The 18,977-nt window shown below is 35.6% G+C and overlaps 1 protein-coding gene and 1 long non-coding RNA gene across 6 annotated transcripts in view; one reads left to right on the top strand and one right to left on the bottom strand.

Moving 5' to 3' along the window:
* Positions 1-4: 4 nt before the first annotated feature.
* On the top strand, positions 5-674 carry LOC131802476 (uncharacterized). The gene is made up of 2 exons (XR_009342221.1): positions 5-40; positions 164-674. It is a non-coding gene; the product is annotated as an uncharacterized LOC131802476 (long non-coding RNA).
* A 12,611-nt stretch (positions 675-13,285) lies between these two features.
* LOC101895423 (A disintegrin and metalloproteinase with thrombospondin motifs 1) overlaps positions 13,286-18,977 on the bottom strand; it is a 266,152-nt gene continuing 260,460 nt past the window's right edge. For all 5 annotated transcript variants that reach the window (XM_059122778.1, XM_059122776.1, XM_059122775.1 and 2 more), the window contains one exon: positions 13,286-17,548. In XM_059122778.1, the coding sequence (XP_058978761.1) occupies positions 17,459-17,548 (90 nt within the window). In that variant the 3' untranslated portion in view covers positions 13,286-17,458. The remainder of the gene's footprint in view (positions 17,549-18,977) is intronic.

The following is an 18,977-nucleotide window of genomic DNA, read 5'->3' as shown; positions in this document are numbered from 1 at the left end:
TGCTGGTTACAGGGAGCCACGCATCCAATCTTCTTCGCAGGTAAAATCAAAAAGGACACAGTTTCTTACAGTTTTTGTCAGGAAATTCTGGTTGCCATTTTCCTCATTTAATTTTTCCATTTTCTTTTTTTTTTTTCATTATTCCCCCTTATTGACATTTCAGTAATTGGAATAATCAGCTGTTTCCTAGTAATGGTTGGCAACATTTTTCTTCTTCTTCTAGCTATCAATTATTTTCAGGGTTACCCCTTTTAAAGGCGCACACCACAGAGTCACAGTTTGGTGGAAGAGCATGTGATTTCAATAAGACGGTGCCACGTGCCACCCATGGGCTTATTGAGATGTGAGTTCGGTGGACATTATATTTCACATTGGGGACCAGTCAATTGGCGTTCAACACTTGGATGAAATAATTCTCAAACCTTCCATTGTCAGTTATTGTGAATTTAATACAACCCTGCAACACATATATTTGTGCAGCTCCCCCTACATGTGATGATGTAAATATGATCATGTAAATTCCGGTTACCTAATAACATCGATTATCTAGTATAGAACAATCTAGAAAAGATTTTATATATAAGCATGAGAAGAGAAGGAAAGTTATCTCAGTTTGTAAAGTGTCTGCCTAAAAGTTAACAAGTGTGAAATAAAGTCCTAAATAAAAACCGAAAGTGTCCGCGAGTGTTTTATTTGTCTACCTGGTGTTAGTGGACATTAGTGGAAACAAATTAAAATTTACAACAGGTGCCCAAAAGGAACATTGCAAAAAGTGTTTGCCCACAAAATATTGGCAAATTGTGTGTGGCCAAGTGGATTGCAAAGAAAAAAAAAAGATTTTTGTGTGTGGCCATAAAAACGTTTTGTAGTATGTCAACATATAAAAGGAACATTTGAGACAAAAAAAAGGCCAATAAGTGCACAATTGTGTGTCAGTAAAGACCATCGAATTAACGTAGAGAAGCTAGACGAAGCAAATTATGACTCCTGGAGCTTTACGATTAAAGCGGTTTTGGTGCATCAGGAGTGCTGGGACGTGATGAGCGGTTCCTCCAAGAAACCAGAAAAAGATAACGAGTCATGAGTATAACGGCAAGACAGGTCTCCTACATAAAAACCTGGAAAACATCGGCGGAAGCATGAAACACCCTAAAAGATGTATATAGACCAAAAGGCCCGGTAAGAAAAGTCACCCTTTTTAAGCAATTGTTGGGCATGCGTATGGGCGAGGTTGAATGTGTCCAGCAGTAAGTGACAAATTGGCAGAGACCGGGATCGAGCTACAAGAAGAGCTATTTGTAATAGTGCTGCTAGCAAGCTTGCCAAAGTCGTTTGAGAATTTTGTGGTGGCTTTGGAAACCAGAGACGAATTGCTCAGTCTGAGTGCATTAAAGATCAAGCTTGCTGAGGAAGGCGAAAGAAGAAAGGCAAACGGTTCCAGTGACGTAGTAGCAACAGAAAATGCATTTGTGTCGCACAGCAAAAAATAACACCCCAGAAAATTCTATAGAAATAACAACAAGGAAAGTCTCAGAAAATTCCACGCAGGTAGCAACAACAAAAACAATGAGCGAAGCAATAAGAATGTGCACAACAACAACAAAATGGCAAGTGTTACAGTTGCGGACGTCAAGGGCATTTCGCTGCCCAATGCAAAAACAACAAAGGCAAGATGAGCGCAAAGCACACACACAGTCATTCAGTGTGCTGGCACCAACGAATGAGAACAACAATGTGTTAAACTCCAGCTTGTGGTGCGTCGACAGTTTCGCTACAACTCATTTGTGCTGCGACAGAGGAAAATTTATAGATCAAAATGAAGAAATAAATTTGGCTGGCGAGAACAAAATCATAGCGAGAGCATAGACAAATGAAAATATAGACAACGAAATGCTCTCACCGAAAGAAATGCGAAAATTACGTGATGACATTAAAAAATTCCGGAATAATCAAGTGAAATTCTTGAAAAACGATGAAATGTGTTTTCGAAGTCGAGTGGGTTGAACGCGTAAATCAGCATGTTGACTATGCAAAACATGATGAGAGTCACCTGGATAAAAAATAAAAACTAACTTTTCGTTGTCTATATCTTCATTTGTCTATGGCGAGAGGCAAAGGCAGTGTGTTTCTACGTTCTGTATGTGCCTGAGCTGCAGTGCAATTTTATTTCTGTGGGCAGAGTGGCAAATAAGGCGGCAGTGAAATTCAATGGTAAAGGAGCAAGAGTCATTGATGCTAAAGGAAAAACAGTGCTGTACGCAAAAAAGGTAGGCGATTTTACATCAAAAAAAGAAACAATTTTTTATGAATAATAATGAGGCTCTCAAATGGCATTACCGATATGGACATTTAAATTTTAATAGCATAAAGAAATTAGTTGATGAAAAATTAGTACATGGTATGAAAGTAAATTTTCCTAAAGAAATAAATTGTAAGGTTTACATGAAAAGCAAGTGCACAGCGAAGCCATTCACGCAGTCTGAGAGCAGAGCGACAGACTTATTAGAGTTAGTCCATACTGATTTCTGCGGACCAATAAATAAACAGTCAATTGGGGGTTCGCGGTATTTATTAACATTTATTGATGACATGTCGCGTTATGTTTTTGTTTATTTCCTCAAATCAAAAGATGAGACATTTGAGAAATTTAAAGAGTTCAAAGAGATGGACAATGGCACAGAGTTTGTAAACAGCCACTTTAATACATATTTGAAAGAGCATGGTATTGTTAGGCAACTCACTGTACCACACACGCCACAACAAAACGGTGTGGCTGATCGGTTCAATCGAACTTTAGTGGAAATGGCTAGGTCTATGCTTGTAGCAGCAAATCTAGATGAGTCGTTGTGGGCAGAGGCTGTAAACACAGCAGCGTACCTGCTAAATAGATCACTCACAAAAGCATTAGACGACAAGGCAACGCCATATGAGATGTGGTATAATAAAAAGGCTGCAGTAAAACATTTAAACATTTTTGGCTGTACATCAATAGCGCTGAATAAGAAACACCATCATAAATTTAGAGCAAAGGGTGAAGAGTATGTGGTTGTAGGGTATTCAGAGACATCGAAGGCGCATCGTTTGTTTGATAAACATACTAGAAAGGTAGTGTTAAGCCGCGATGTGTATTTCATAGAGGAAATTAATGACAAGGATGTAGTGCGAATTCCGATTACCAATGGTGGAGAAATTAATTTGTCGTATTATAAGGAACACGACCATAAGAGTGATGACAATGATGATCATAGTATGAAAAGTGAGAGAAGCCGCGTATAGGTACAGGTAGACCAAAAATAGTAAAGACTGGTAAAGCAGGTAGACCAAAGAAACAGTATAATGTTTTGAATTTAATGAAGGTTGAGGATATTGTTGTACTAAATACTGTTGAAGAGGCTATGTCAAGTGAGCATTCCCAATATTGGCAACAGGCAATGGAAGATGAATATAATTCGCTAATAAAAAACGAAACATGGGAATTGAGTAATTTGCCAGCAGGTCAAAGAGTGATTGGCTGCAAGTGGGTTTTTACCTTATTCCAACGGTCAAATTGAGCGACTTAAAGCTAGATTGGTTGCAAGAGGGTTTGATCATGAATATGGAATAAATTATACGGAGACATGGTTATAGCTCTTGCAGCAGAGTATAATTTACATTTGCATCAAATGGAAGTGCCAACAGCATATTTAAATAGCGACTTAAAAGAAGACATATATATGTAACAGCCTCAGTGTTTTGTTGACAAAAGGAACCCTAATGAAAAAGGCTTAGTATGGGTTAAAGCAATCAGGCAGGCAATGGAATAGGACGTTAGATAAAATATTAAAGGAAATGGGATTTTTAGCGTGTGCTAGTGAGCCATGTTTATATAGGCGAAACGAAAATGGCAACATACATTTGATTGCAGTCTATGTAGATGATTTTTTGATAGCAAGTTCAGACTTAAGTGAAATGGAAGATATAAAGTAAAATATTGCAGCAAGGGTAGATGTAGTTGACAAGGGACCTGCTACTAAGTTTTTGAGCATTGAAATGGAAAGAGAAGGATCTACAGGTAAGATTAATATACATCAGAAAGGTCAAATTAGAGAATTGTTAGATAGATATGGAATGAAAGAGTGTAGGTCAGTTTTTACCCCATTAGAACCGAAATTTAAGATAGTATGTAGCAATGAAAATTGTAAGCGAGTAGATTCAAAAGATTACCAGTCGTTAATAGGATCACCAATGTATTTAGTGATATGTTTGCGTCCTGATATACTACACTCTGTGTGTAAACTCTCACAGAAAAATACGGATCCTCATTATGAGCATATGACAGCAGTGAAAAGAATTTTGAAGTATCTAAATAAAACGATAGATTATAGATTACAGTATCAAAAGACCGGACAACAGGTAATAGCTTATGTTGACGCTGACTGGGGTGGTAATATAGAAACAAGAAAATCGTATACTGGCTCCGTGTTTATGCTCGCTGGAAGTGCTTTTTCATAGGAATCAAAGAAGCCGAGTATATTGCTATTTCGTCAGCAGCAAAAGAAGCTGTTTATTTAAGAAAGTTCTTGTCTGAACTTAAAATAGATTGTCCTGATAAAATAATGATAAATGGAGATAATGTAGGGACGTTAAATTTAGTTAGAAATCCAGTATATCACTACAGAACAAAACATATAGATACAAAGTTTCACCGTATAAGAAATGTGTATAGAATAGTCTAGATTAAGAATATTCTAGTTTTTAGAAGAATTTATCAAAGGTGTCTCATTTTAAACTAGTTAAAGAACTTGGATTGACATGACTGGATTTTTATAGTATGTCTATAAAGAATGAATAAGTGTTGTAATGTAAATAGTATGTATAAATTAGAGAATAAGGAAATAGGAAATATATGTGTTGAGGAGAGGTGTCAGTTATTGTGAATTAAATACAACCCTGCAACACATATATTTGTGCAGCTCCCCCTACATGTGATGATGTAAATACCGGTTACCTAATAACATCGATTATCTAGTATAGAACAATCTGGAAAAACTTTTATATATATATATATATATATAAGCATGAGAAGAGAAAGAAAGTTATCTCAGTTTGTAAAGTGTCTGCCTAAAAGTTAACAAGTGTAAAATAAAGTCCTAGATAAAAACCGAACGTGTCCGCGAGTGTTTTATTTGTCTACCTGGTGTTAGTGGAAACAAATTTAAATTTACAACATCTATTATATGGACCCTTCTATCAATTGAAAAAAAGATTTCAAACTTTTCATATCCTCAGCCATATGTCTACAGAGCGTATGTATCATGTCAAAAATGTGCTTCTTGGAAATAACGGGCTTTGACCCTTTGGGCCAAATTCGTTTCATGACATTTGGAGTCGATCTATGGGTGTCCGTCCGTCCTCCTGTCTTCTGCCTGGTGTACACGATAACTCTCGAAAGAAGTATCCGAAAGTATTCGCAGATGAGCAACATCGGTCCACTCCTTCTGGTACGTCCCATACAAAATTTGAACTTTTAAAAAAAAAAAAAAAACATAATTTACCTCTTAGAAAGAGAAAGGATCAGTCGATGCAAATTTTACAAATCCCAATCTTATTGTCAGTGCTAGGCCAGCTGTGAAAATAGACAATATCGGTCAACTCAAAGGGTCAAAATTTTAAAACTTTTATAAAATGTGATGTTAGAGTCTGATTGTCTTCAAATTACACATCACAATACTCTTATTTACTCAAGATCTAGTGTGAAGATATGATATATCGGTTTACTCTTTCTGGCACCTCGCACACAAAGGGTCAAAATTTTGAATATCGATGAAGCTTATTAAACGCGGATTCAGACGTGGCAAATCTCAATATTTCTATCAACACAAGATCTGGTATAAAGATGGTAGAGATAGGACCATTTCCTCATAAAACGCGAAATTAACATCCGATTCTTTTCAAACTTGGTATAACTCAAAATTTCCATCAACACAAGATCTGTTGTAAAGAAGGTGGATAAACCTGAGATGAATATGGAATTTATGATTTCCCATCAAATTGGGTATAAATGTCCGATATGAAATGGACAATATTGACCCATTCCTTCGGTCAGAGGGGTCAACAATTTTAATAATCATAACAGAAGCCAAAATATATTTATATAATCGAACACTGGCTGAGGGCCCGAAATTGACACTTGTTATCTTGTTTCTTTTTTTTTTAAATTTTGACCCTCCTCCTTAGGGTAAAGGATACATTTGTATATACAAGTATCTGAATACAAGCGTGTTTCACTTTAAACTTAATATGCCAGTAAGACCGTTAGGATAATGCAGTTAAACTTATCAAGAGACTTGCAAAAATCGTCAGGCTTAAGATCGTAGCTCGAGATCGTAAGCTCAATAGCAGAGGAACCAAAAGGATTATATAAAACTAAAATTCTTTTGGAAAATCTTCTAAATCTTACAACCGCACTTATAAACATTTACATCTTTCTCCATTTGTTATGCTTTCGTTTTATCTCAACGAAAAGAAACATAACCATGTACAGGGTTGTCCATATTCGACGGACCCATCTGGCAATGCCATAACTTTTGACAGAGATGTCACATCGCTTAATGACATACCGCGCATGAAGCGTCAGTCCAAGCAGATTTTTACCCTGAACCAATAAACGCCACGCGAAATAGTTGAAATTAACATTCAACAGAAGAAGTGAATTGTGAAAACTCAACGTGCTTTTAAAACATTAAAAAATGTGAGAAGTACGCCTTCTAAGAACACCATTAAGCGTTTATACGAAAAATTTTCTCTTTTCTTTCTTATCCGAAGAGGCCATATAGAAGCCGACCAAGGCGATCGGCCGAGAATGTCGCTGCCGTACGAGCCAGTGTTGAGAGGTCCCCAAGAACATCCCAAAAACGCCGTTCTCAGCAGTTGGTAAGTTGATTTTGTCTGTTACAACAAAAACCCTTTCGTCGACGGTGCCTTGTCTATAATTAGAACAGTGTTGGCATGTTTGTTTGGGATACCGTAGATACAATAATGGGATTAAGCCTGACGATTTTTGCAACAACAAAATACTACGGTATCCCAAACAAACATGCCAACACTGTTCTTATCAAGAAACCATAAAGTGAGACAGGCCGTTATATGGGGCCATACTAAAAACGGGAATCTCTATAGACTCTATAGACCGGAGCTAGAATCCATTATGACCCAAAAAACAATTTTTAGACAAATCTGCGAAAAAATGTGGTAAAAATCATCAAAATACAGAATATCGAGGGGTACCGTTATATGGGGGCTATACCAAAACGTAGATCTACATATAGTATAATGTTCCGCCACACGAGCTAGAACCCATTATGACCTACAAATACCAATTTTTAGACAAATTCGTGAAAAAATGTGGCAAAAATCATAAAAATACTGAATATCGGGAAGTACTAAATTTGGACCGATAATCTTTTTCAATACCAACCATCCTAGAGACAATACAAATTTTTCTGCTAAATGTTGAAGCTCTACGTCAAATAATGTGGGCTGTATCGTGATTTTAACAGACAGGCAGACATACGGGCGGAAATCGACTTAGAATTTTATGCTGGTTATGAATATATATACCTTATGGGGTCTACGACGAATATTTAAGGATGTTACAAACGGAGTGACAAAGTTAATATACCATTCTTTCCAAGGTGGACGGTATAAAAATTAATATTGGAGATAACAAAAATCTGGAGGAACATAATTATAACAATCTTGGCATGTTTGTTCGGGATACCTTTGTATTTTGCTGTTACAAAATGGTCAGGCTTAATCCCATTATTGTTGTTTTTATAAAAACAACGTTTGTTTATTAGTGGAGAACGATGGTAATGTTTACCAGCAGGTAAGGCTGGAAATACATAGGTTTCGGAAAGAGCCACCAATCCTTATCAGTTCCCTTGCTTTTCGTCTGGGATGTTCTCCTCGTTCGTTATTATTTTAAAAATAACTTCTATGACAAAAAACTTTTTTTACCCAAGTGACGAGATCGTAAGCTCTTTCTCCGCTTTCGTTTTTCATGAACGAAGTAGCATAACCACGTAAGTTGGGTTTGTCTGTTACAACAAAAACCCCTTTGTCTACCGTACCTTTTCTATTAATATAACTGTGTTGGCATGTTTTTTTCGGGATAACATACTATTTTGTTGTTGCAAAATGGTCAGGCTTAATCCCATTATTGTAGTTTTTATAAAAACAACGTTTATTTATTTGTGGAAAACGATGGAACTGATGAGGATTGGTGGTTCTTTCCCAAAACTAGGTATTCGCTGCGTTCCCCCCCTGGTAAACATTACCATCGTTCTCCACTAATAAACAAACGTTGTTTTTATAAAAACAACAATAATGGAATTAAGCCTGACCATTTTGCAACAACAAAAGGGACATAATATAATTAAACCACACAATTTTTTATATTGAAGACCTTAGTGACACTTCCCAAACGAATACACCAATTTGTCGTATTTGGGATTCGTAAAACTTCGCCCACATATAATCAATTGACACACCACAACCTATGCTTGGCATCAGGTTTGATAACCGTTATACTGGATTTAAAAATAACGTCTAAACTATTTAAGGAGCAGGCGACTAAAAACCGACGATCCGTATTTGTGCGAATGAAAAATCTGATGAATTATGAATTTGATCTCCTTATAGAAACAGAAAACAGCATTGATAACCGTAGACTTCTCGAAGACTATGAAGAACCCAAAACAATGAGACACTGGCTCCTGGGTGACCATAAGATCGAAACTGTCGAAAATATATCGAAAGATATATTTTCATCAAAATTTTTAGGTAATTAAGCAGGAGGGTTATTGACTCACCGTTTCTGTTAGATTCAGTTGAAGGATATCTTGCTTACAAAAATCATTGGCTTGCCTTTTAATGGGAGTATTTCAAATTCGACCCATCCAAAATTTAATTGAGTTATATTGTAACGAAAATTAAAAATTCCTAATAAATTGTTTATTTGACTTATATTCTTTGACAACAAAAAAGTGAATTCTAACTCAAAAATGTCGTTGAAGATTTGAAATGAAATGATTACAAGAATTTTTCTTTGATATGCCTTAAAGTATGCTAAAAATTTGATACAACTAAATGGCAAATCATTTTGAGTACAAAGGCAATTGATGAACGTAATATTCTGTACAGTCCATACAATTTGGAAATGAGGCGCAGAGGCAATTAGGGTGAGAATACATGAATGTTTTTTTTGACTGACTTAAGTCACTGGCTGCCTGCTTCATAAAATAATGATGGAGCATAGGGTTAATAAGTATAAATTATTTGAATCAGCTTTATGTCAGATGAATATATACTATTGCAAACAGAGAGAGAGAGAGAGAGAGATCTAGAATTCTAAACTTTTAAATAAGAGTCTCCGATAGTGTGTAAATGAGATGTACCAAAGGGTTTTCAATCTATAAGAGTACTAAAAGTACTAAAAACTCTAAAGTTGGTACGATTTGGTATTATGTGAACGGATGGAGCTAAATTATTAATACTTTGGAGATTTAGGGTTTATATAAGAAGAGATTTTGGAAGTTTGTCCCATATATAATAACTGTACTAAATGGAACTAAATTTGATACAATTTGGGTTTGGGTGAACGAATTGAGCTGAAATTTTTTAAATGTTTGAGGTTTGAGGTGACTAACAGTGAACTAAACATAAACTTTTCAAAATTAAAGCTGCATAAAATTGAGATTTGAAGATAAATTTTTAAAAAAGTACTAAAAAGCTACGAAAAGTACCAAACGGTACTAAATTTTGTATAAGAGAAGGGATAGATTTGCTGATCCAAAAATTCGTATTGGGATAACATTTTGTGAGTTTGGGTTGAGATATGGAGGAGGTTTTTAAAACAGGAACTTTTTCTCAGGTTGAAACGGCGCCAGGAGGTTCGTTGAAGATATATGATCGGAAGCACTTCTGCCGACATTATGTAATTTCTTGAAATATCCAGCGCCATGTTATCAACTAAAACAACTGTCTCGGGAAACTAATTTCTATTATTTTATTAAAAAAAGGAAAACTTTAATTTTTTATACGTATTTCCCGCCAGTTAATAGCTGTACACCGCGTTATTTGCGCAACATTAGGCCATTTTCTGAAAAAACCGTCTGGGACTAGTTGATTTCCATGAGCTGTGGCATTACGTCCTAGGTAATGACCAGAGGTCATCAGCTTTGGCAGCACAGAGTGATTGCTTTAAATTTTGCTTTGTAAATGAGGTTGCCCCCACCCGAATAAGAGGAGCCAAACTTACCCATTTTGTCGAAAGGCCTGATAAATTACATGACGTTGCAACCCGCCATTTCATAATTACTCATTTTACGATCATGGTATCGGGACCTGTTGTTGATGATATATGTGTAGATAGTATGTATAAGTCTGAAGACGTATTTCGCGGAGATTTTAAATATCAACAATTAAATTAATGGCCACAGTCATTACCACATGGTCTGCGGAGATTTGAACACAGTTGTATGTTCAGGTCGTGGGATGTTAACATAATTCGCGCAAGCCAAAGCTATCTGCGATAAATTGAAAAACAGAAAGAAGGACCTTAAAGCGCTGAACAGAAGCGCTTAGGACGCGGAGACGCCAATGAAGATCTTATTAACCTCTTACAACGCGATATATGTGTCTGTGATTTACTATGCCAGTGAATTGTGGTTTTCAAAGATACTAGTGCTTCGCATTGGAAAACTATCCATACCAGCGAGAACGCGGCCATGAACTGCTACCGGACCATCTGCATGAAAAGGCGAAGACTCTTATGTCAGCATAATCTAATACTTTTGCTGTAAGACCTACTTGGGTGAAACAGTAGGGGTCATCCAAATAATCATATGGTGGCTAAGACTCGTCACCAAGGCGTGTCAGGAAGCACCTACAAGATCAAGATAAGGAGGTTTAATGCTGTATGAGAGATCCTGCAGATCCCATGCACCCACAGATGCCATTACCAGCTATAATATGAGTGTAGTTTTCGCAATCCACTCCCAATCGATTGCAGCTGAAGAACCACGGTTTCTAGGCAAATCAGGGTAGTTTTGGCTCAACTTTAATTGCCCTGCCAAACCTATCCCATTCACTCGTTAAGATCTTTGGCTACAGTATAGTAGTCGAATTTTTAAGCCTGGACTTAAAACCGGATTAGCAGAAAGGAAAACAATATGAATTGTTGTTACAAAAACAATAAAACAGAACTGGATATCCTTTCTACACCCTCCACCTTGACAAGCTTTTTTTGTAACATTCCTAAATATGTATTCGTTGTAGACCCCATTTACGATGTCCGTCAGTCTCTCTGTTGAAATCACGATGCATCTCACATTTTTTGACGTAGAGCTTCAAAAATTTGGCACACCAATTTGTATTGTGTCTAGGATGATTGGAATTGAGAATGAGAAAGATCGGTCCACGCCCTGCAACGGTACCTCCCGATATTCGGTATTTTTATGATATTCATCACATTTTTTCATTGATTTCTTTAAAAATTTGTATTTGTAGGTCATAATGGATCCACCTTTTTGTATATCCTCTACATTACGATAACCCCCAATATTCGGTATTTTGATGATTTTCACCACATGTTCCCACGGATCTGTCTAAAAATTGGTTTTTATAGCTCGTAATAGGTTCTAGCTCCTGTGGTTCGGAACATAGTATAGCCCCATTTAACGGTACGTCCCGATATTCGGTGTCTTGATGATTTTTGCCACATTTTTTGGGTTCAAGCTACGGTGGGGAAATGAGTATATATTCAGGGTGAAATAAAAAAACTGCAACCAATTTCAGACTGCTGTCATTTCTAAGACACTCGTCCGACAGCTGTTAAAATTATTCCAGTGACAGCTCATTATATTGCTTACAAGCGTACAAAAGCTTCTTGGTGAGAATTTTCCAGAAAAAAACTTATTCGTGATGGAATTCAAGCGTGATAGTGTGATTTCTTTATATTTGGCTGGGAAACCAAAAGTGGCTATCGTTAGAGCACTCCAGCATTTAAATGTGAATAAATCTTTTGTGTCTCGTACCATCGCTCATTACCGCGATACTGGCATAGCCCGACGTCAAGGAAGTGGACGGAAGAAAACAGCAACATCAGCAGAAATGGTTCGAAAAGTAAAGAGGCGACTTGATCGAAAACCGCATCGCAGTGGCCGAAAATGGCTCTTGAGCTGAACATATCGCAATATTCTATTCGGCAAATATTGAAAAATGAGCTCGATGTAAAACCATTGAAATTCCAAAAAATGCAAGACACAGAAAATAGACTCAAAAGAGCTAAAAAGTTGCTTCGCTTGGCCGAAAGTGGTGAACTGCCGAATCTGGTTTTCTCCGATGAGAAAACATTCGTTGTCCAGCTGTTTGTAAACAATCAAAATGATCGTGTTTACTTGCCATAGAGGTCAGCTAAAAATGTGCACCTTCGGTTGGCCACCAGAACTCAAGCGCTGGCCATGGTGATGACGTGGGCCGCCATAACAGCCGATGGTCGCTCTCCGCTCGTATTAATCAACCATGACAGCAGAATAAATGCCGAATATTATTGCGAAAATATTCTGGAGGGTGTATTAAAGCCTTGGACACGCAAACATTTTTGCCGGAGGCCTTGGACATTCCAACAGGACTCAGCACTATCGCACTCAGCACGCGGTTACAAAATGAGGTCGCTCCCTTCATTTCCAGCGCCCAATGGACACAAAATGTCCGGATACCAATCCACTGGACTATTGTGTCTGGAGTATTTTGGAAAGCAAGGTTGGCACTAAAAAATACCAAAGTGTCGATCACTTCAAGCAAGCGTTTCGCCGGGAATGGACCAAAATACCGCAGAGCAACATTCGGGCAGCGTGTGACGTTTTCATTGGCCGTTTGAAGGCCAAAATTCGTGCCAAAAGGTGACCAATTCTCACAAATCTAATAACGGTCTCACCCACTTAATGTATTTTTTTTTTTTTTTTTGAGAAGTTTAGCTTTATCTATATCTGGTATATGCAGTTTAAAGTGGAACACGTTTGAATTCCGATACTTTTAAGTAAAATATTCTTTTTACCCAATGGTGGAGGGTATTAAAAGTTCAGCCCTGCTGAATTTATTTTTTTTACTTGTTTGAAATGAAGCTACCATAAAATAATTGTACCATGGATTTATCGAGATTTTTCAATTTCATTCGCAACCCTAAATTTCCACTTCGTAGCTTTTACTCCTTCAACCCAATAAATTAAAGACAATTTCAAAATTCATTTTTCTTGAAATTCAAATAAAAATTTGAATAATTTTATTACAATTTTATCGAATGATTGATTGGTTATGTAAATAGTTTTACAATATATATATGTGTGTGTGTGCATATGAAAATTCTTTACAATTATGATTGTGTGGGTGTATGTGTATGGATGGTGAATACATGTAAATTTATTTTTGTGGACGTTTAACTAAAAATTAATTAATTCATAAATTTACACAGAATGACATAGTAAAGTTATTCGCATTTTTTTATTTTTTTTTTTTGATTTTGTTTTTTTTTTTAACATAAATATATAGTTTTAAAAGATTTTTTCTATAATTGCTTATGTGGTATACAACAAATGTAATAATTGTAAATTAAACTAAATTAAAAAAAAATTGACAAAAAATAAATGTTATGTTACAAAAAAAGAGGTTATTCATTTAAGAAGCAGAAAATAAGTGATTTTTCTTAGATGCAAATGGATTCTCCATTGTAAGATGTTCTTGATATTCCAAATAAAGAATCCATTTGCAAATATTAAAAAGATTTGTTTATTACAAGATTTTAATAATAATAATTTGACATAGACCTTTTATTGTGGGTTCGGTCCACCATTCCTGCTATCATTATTGAGATTTGGCTTTTTGCTTTAATTCTATGAGTATTATAGTACAGGGCAGAAGACAGTAGTGGGTTTCGAGTTTTAAGAGATTCTCATGTTAATATAACAAAACATAGCTCGAAATGTGTGAGACAGGGGGATCAGGGGGCGTGGGGACATTATCATATAATAATAGGCAGTTAAGGGGGGTATATTGAAATATAACATTTTGTAATGGAAATGGTGGCACCTAATGTGTGTCTATGTCAAGCTACAATTTTTTTAAGTTATTTAAATTTATTTAAAAACAAAAGAATTACATTTACATTAAAATACCTTTGCAATTGAACAACTAGTCTACAAATTATGGCAATTTTGTGTGTGTGTGCGTTTTTGCTTATTTTTATGTAATTTTCAAAAATTTTCATTTTAGCCAAATATTTTTTTTTTTAATTTTTTAATGATATTGTGGAAAAATTGTACTTTTTTCTTAATATGGCAGTTGTGTTTTTTTTTTTTGTTTTATTATCCATAAATAGAGATATTAACTATTTGGCTTAAGAAATATCTTAGAAACCAATCAAATTCATATTCTTGGTAGTGGGTTGTCAGGGAGTTTACAAAATAAAATACTTTTTTTGTTGGTTTTATTTAAAAAAAATATAACATGCTATAGTTATGATTATAAAGGGTGTTCCAAAATGTATGAAAAGAAAATGAAATACTAGAGAAATTACTGTTGGTACATTAGTGGTATATTCCAGCAAAAAGTTGCGATTTCCGTGCTTCCTAGGAATGCCTTATTACTGTCAGGAAAACATTACTCTATGGGACGCGAAAACTAGCATGGAAATTTTGGGAACTAGTGTTGGGTAATAGTTCAATTGAGAGATTCACAAAAATGGGCCAGTGAACTTGATCCTTCAAAGTCATTTTTTCAACTTATTTTTACAAATAAGCCAACTTTTAATCCATTTCAAAATGACCTGAACTCTTTGTATTTCCTACTTTTTTAAGATTTGAACAAGCAACCAGTCCACTGTTACTTATTTCGTGGAGGGGGAGGGAACAGCTTTATAATTCCTTTTTGAACAACTGGTACTTAAGAATATTGCTTGTTGCAAATTTTTCTTGGATTCAAACGTGTATCCTTCGGGAACTTGTATATAAGTTATAGTTGCTCATTATTCGGTAAGTATAAAAAAAGTTATTTTGCCTTGTAAATTTAAAGGTAATAATTCATTATTTTTTTGTCCCCGTGGCAATGCAGAAAATAGGTTATAATTATTTTCGGCGCCTGAAGATATGCTTTTCGTATTGCCTTGCAGTGCAAAACGCCCATTACGTACCTACTAAATTTTTTCCTCAGTTACACCATCTACTGTCTACTAATCAATATGGAGCTTCGCTGAAAAGAGTCATGACAACAACCATATAACTGGCTGACATCTGCTGTCAATTGCTGAATGTTTAGAAAGGTCTGAAATTAGAAAGGTGGTGTCAAATGCAGCCGTAATTGTCAAGAATATTCGGAGTGCAGTGCAAAACGTGTATTACGTACCTACTACATTTTTTTACTCAGTTACACCATCTACTGTCTACTAATCAATATGGAGCTTCGCTGAAAAGAGTCAGGACAACAACCATATAACTTACTGACATCTGCTGTCAATTGCTGAATGTTTAGAAAGGGCTAAAATTAGAAAGGTGGTGTCAAATGCAGCCGTAATTGTCAAGAATATTTGGAGTAGTTCAACGGTCACCAATCAGGAACGTCCATTATGTGCCTACCGCATTTTTGATGAGTTACGCCATTCACTATCTACTGATTGGTTCAGAGCTTTACTGAACCGAGTCAAAGTACTAAAAGCAGGGACAATTTATGGTGACTTGAACGACATCTGTATTCTATGTCTGAGCTATAAGAGTGTAGTAATTTCCTGGCAATGCAAATGCGTTCAAGATATTGCGACGTTCTTGGGATGGCTGTAAATTTGGAGCACAATAATTTGTTTTTAGCTGCCAATTTTTTAAGTGCAAATTTCTGATGAAATATGAAAATAACTGCTTTTGCCTTGGGGCAAAAATTAAGGTAAGCTAGACCTCATCTTAAAATCGTCCTCTATGGAAAAATTATCACCCATATTAACAGAATTTCCTATTCTTTTTCGCAAAACATCACTAACATCATTTGGCTACATTTCATTTTTATTCATAGATTCTGGAACACCCTGTAATTATTATTATTATTTTTTTTTTGGATTTTCGATTTTTTCTTTTTGAACACAGATATTATTGAATTGTTAGTTTTAAACAGATAATATTTGAAATATTATTATTATTTTTTTTAATTGTTATAGCTGTAATACTATAAACGTATGTGGGTTTTATTAAATATTAAGGCAAGGGAACGAGGGTTTAAAAAATAACACTACATAACCTCAAAAATTTCAAAGCCTTGCCAGCAGAAAAGCCAAAAAGCTTAACTGCCATTGTTATTTATTTATTTTTTTTTTTTTGAATTTTCAATTTTCATAAAAATAAACAACTATTTATATCGTTTTCTTTTTGCACCATACTTAAGATTATAAATTGGGATTTCTGTTTTTCGAATTAATTAAAAAAAAATTGTTAAGGTTAGATAAACTATTTAAAAATTAATAATATTACATATATAGTATTGTATATAAATATATAAAAGCTGATAAAATTCAACTTTAGTGTGGTATTAAAAAAAATACGAAATAAATATTATTTGTGCATAGGGACTATGTTGCCTCCATCTAACCTAACCTCAACCCGTGAGGGGGTCAGTGTTGGGAACAAAGACCATTTTTCTGACTCATTTCCTGGTTCTTTTCAATCCTTGTCTCCCAGAGACAAGGAGGCGGAAATCAAGAGTCCTTTTTTCTGTTGAGACTAAATTTTGTGAAATGTGAAAGTTTTAGGGTTTGGTTTTTTCTAAGGGTTTGGGTTGGGGGATGCAGGATTGTTTGGAGGAATTGTTGGTTTCTTAGGAGATGAGTAATGTGATGGCATTTTGTTTTGGGAGGGATAAGGATTGGGGAAGATTTTTTTCGTTCATTTTTTTATTTGTTTTAAATTTTTGTTTTTTGGTAAGGATTCATGGTAGTCTTGTCGCTGGTGGCCGACAGCAATTTTGTTTTGTTCTTTTTTGCCGCCAACCATTTTACAAATCATTTTGGGATTTGTTGTTGTTTCTCGGTATTTTTTGTTTGTTTTAAAATCCCCCAAAAAGTTCCCGTTTCTATTTCCAGGGTTTTTCTGTTTTGTTTCGTGTGTGTGGGTGTGTTTTTTGTTGTAAATTCGTAGTTAGTGTCTCTTTGAAAAATCCTCAAAACAAATCAATAGGAACTTTTTGTTTAGCAAGGAATAAATGCATAAAATACAAATTTCGATTTCATTCGTTTTGAACCTGGTGAGAGGCCCTCACCAGTTGCACAGCAAATCGAAAACAGTTGTGTGTTGTTTTGTTTTTAGCACCAAACAATTGCAGTTTTAAGAAACTGCCCACAAAAAAGAAAAGGGGGGCTGAGTTGTCCCATTCGCCAACTGCAGCATCACACATCCAGGAAGAGAGGCGAATCAGTGGAAATCTGGCAACCACCACAATAGCCGCCACACAGGGCCCGCCGGGAATGCATGGAATTCTGAAAAAAGAAGCGGAAAATGGGAGAAAAATTAATTCAGAAATTAAAATTTGTTTTCTTTAGAAGAAAATACAGTTATCTTGATCTGATATTATTTTTTCTTTAAAAAATGGAGTCCTAGGGGACTGCTGATAATTTTCTGGAGAATAAGTTAAAAGTATTAAATTCGACAGGGCCAAACTTTCAAAACCCTCAACCATTTGGTAAAACAACGTTATTTAATGAAAGTATCTGGATTTAAACTTGTTCCACTTAAAACTACAAATACCAGATCGTTTGGAGAATACCAATTAGTGGACCTAAATGGATTTTTTTGCAAGGAGAGAAGAGACCTTTCCAGAATCCCAATTTAAAAATTGTAAATAAGGAACATCGGGAGGTACCTTTGTAGGGGTCTATACCAATTAGTGGACCTGTAGCGAATATTTTTTGCAAAGAGAAAATAGACCTACCAAGAACCCTAAACGGAAAGTTTCAGCTGATTTTCTAGGATTTTGTGGCAGAAACCTTCAAAATAGCGAAAATCGGGAGGTACCGTTATGTGGGGGCTATACCATTTTGTAGACATGAATCAAACATTTTTTGCAAGGAGAGAACAGACCCACCAAAAACCCAAAGTGTAAAATTTCAGTCGATTTGGTTGGGAATTGTGGCAGAAACCTTCAATATACCGAAAATCTGGAGGCACCGTTATATGGGGGCTATACCAATTAGTGGACCTGAATCGAATATTTTTTGGAAGGAGAGAACAGACCCACCAAAAACCCAAAGTGTAAAATTTCAGTCGATTTGGTTGGGAATTGTGGCAGAAACCTTCAATATACCGAAAATCGGGAGGTACAGTTATATGGAGGCTATACCAATTAGTGGACCTGAATCGAATATTTTCTGCAAGGAGAGAACAGTCCCACCAAGAAACTCAAGTGTAAAGTTTCAGTCGATTTGGTTGGAAATTTGGCAGAACTCTTTAAAATACCGAAAATCGAGAGGTATAGTTATATGAGGGCTATACAAATTAGTGGACCTGAATCGAATATTTTCTGCAAGAAGAGAAAAGACCTACTGAGAATTTTAATTGTCAAGTTTTATCTAATTTGGTTGGAAATTATGGCAGAAACCTTCAATTCAAAATAAGGAAAATTAGGAGGTACAGTTATATGGGGGCTATACCTAAATCTGGACCAATATAGCCAATTTTCAATTTATGAATCTTGTCAGTTTTAAAGGGAATAACTATTTTTTTTTTTTTTTTTGTCAAAATGGTAATAGGTTAAAATTCAATAGCTTAAATTGTTTTCGGAGCCTGAAGGTATGCTCCTTTTATTGTCTTGCAGTGCAGAACGCCCATTACGTACCTACTACATTTTTGCTCAGTAACACCATCTACTATCTACTAATATTTGCGGAGTTTTACTGAAATTAGTCAGGA

Source organism: Musca domestica, unplaced genomic scaffold (genome assembly GCF_030504385.1).
Source record: "Musca domestica strain aabys unplaced genomic scaffold, Musca_domestica.polishedcontigs.V.1.1 21, whole genome shotgun sequence".
Classification (NCBI taxonomy): domain Eukaryota; kingdom Metazoa; phylum Arthropoda; class Insecta; order Diptera; family Muscidae; genus Musca; species Musca domestica.
Note: the sequence above shows the minus strand (reverse complement) of the source record. Positions and strands in the feature narration are given on the sequence as shown.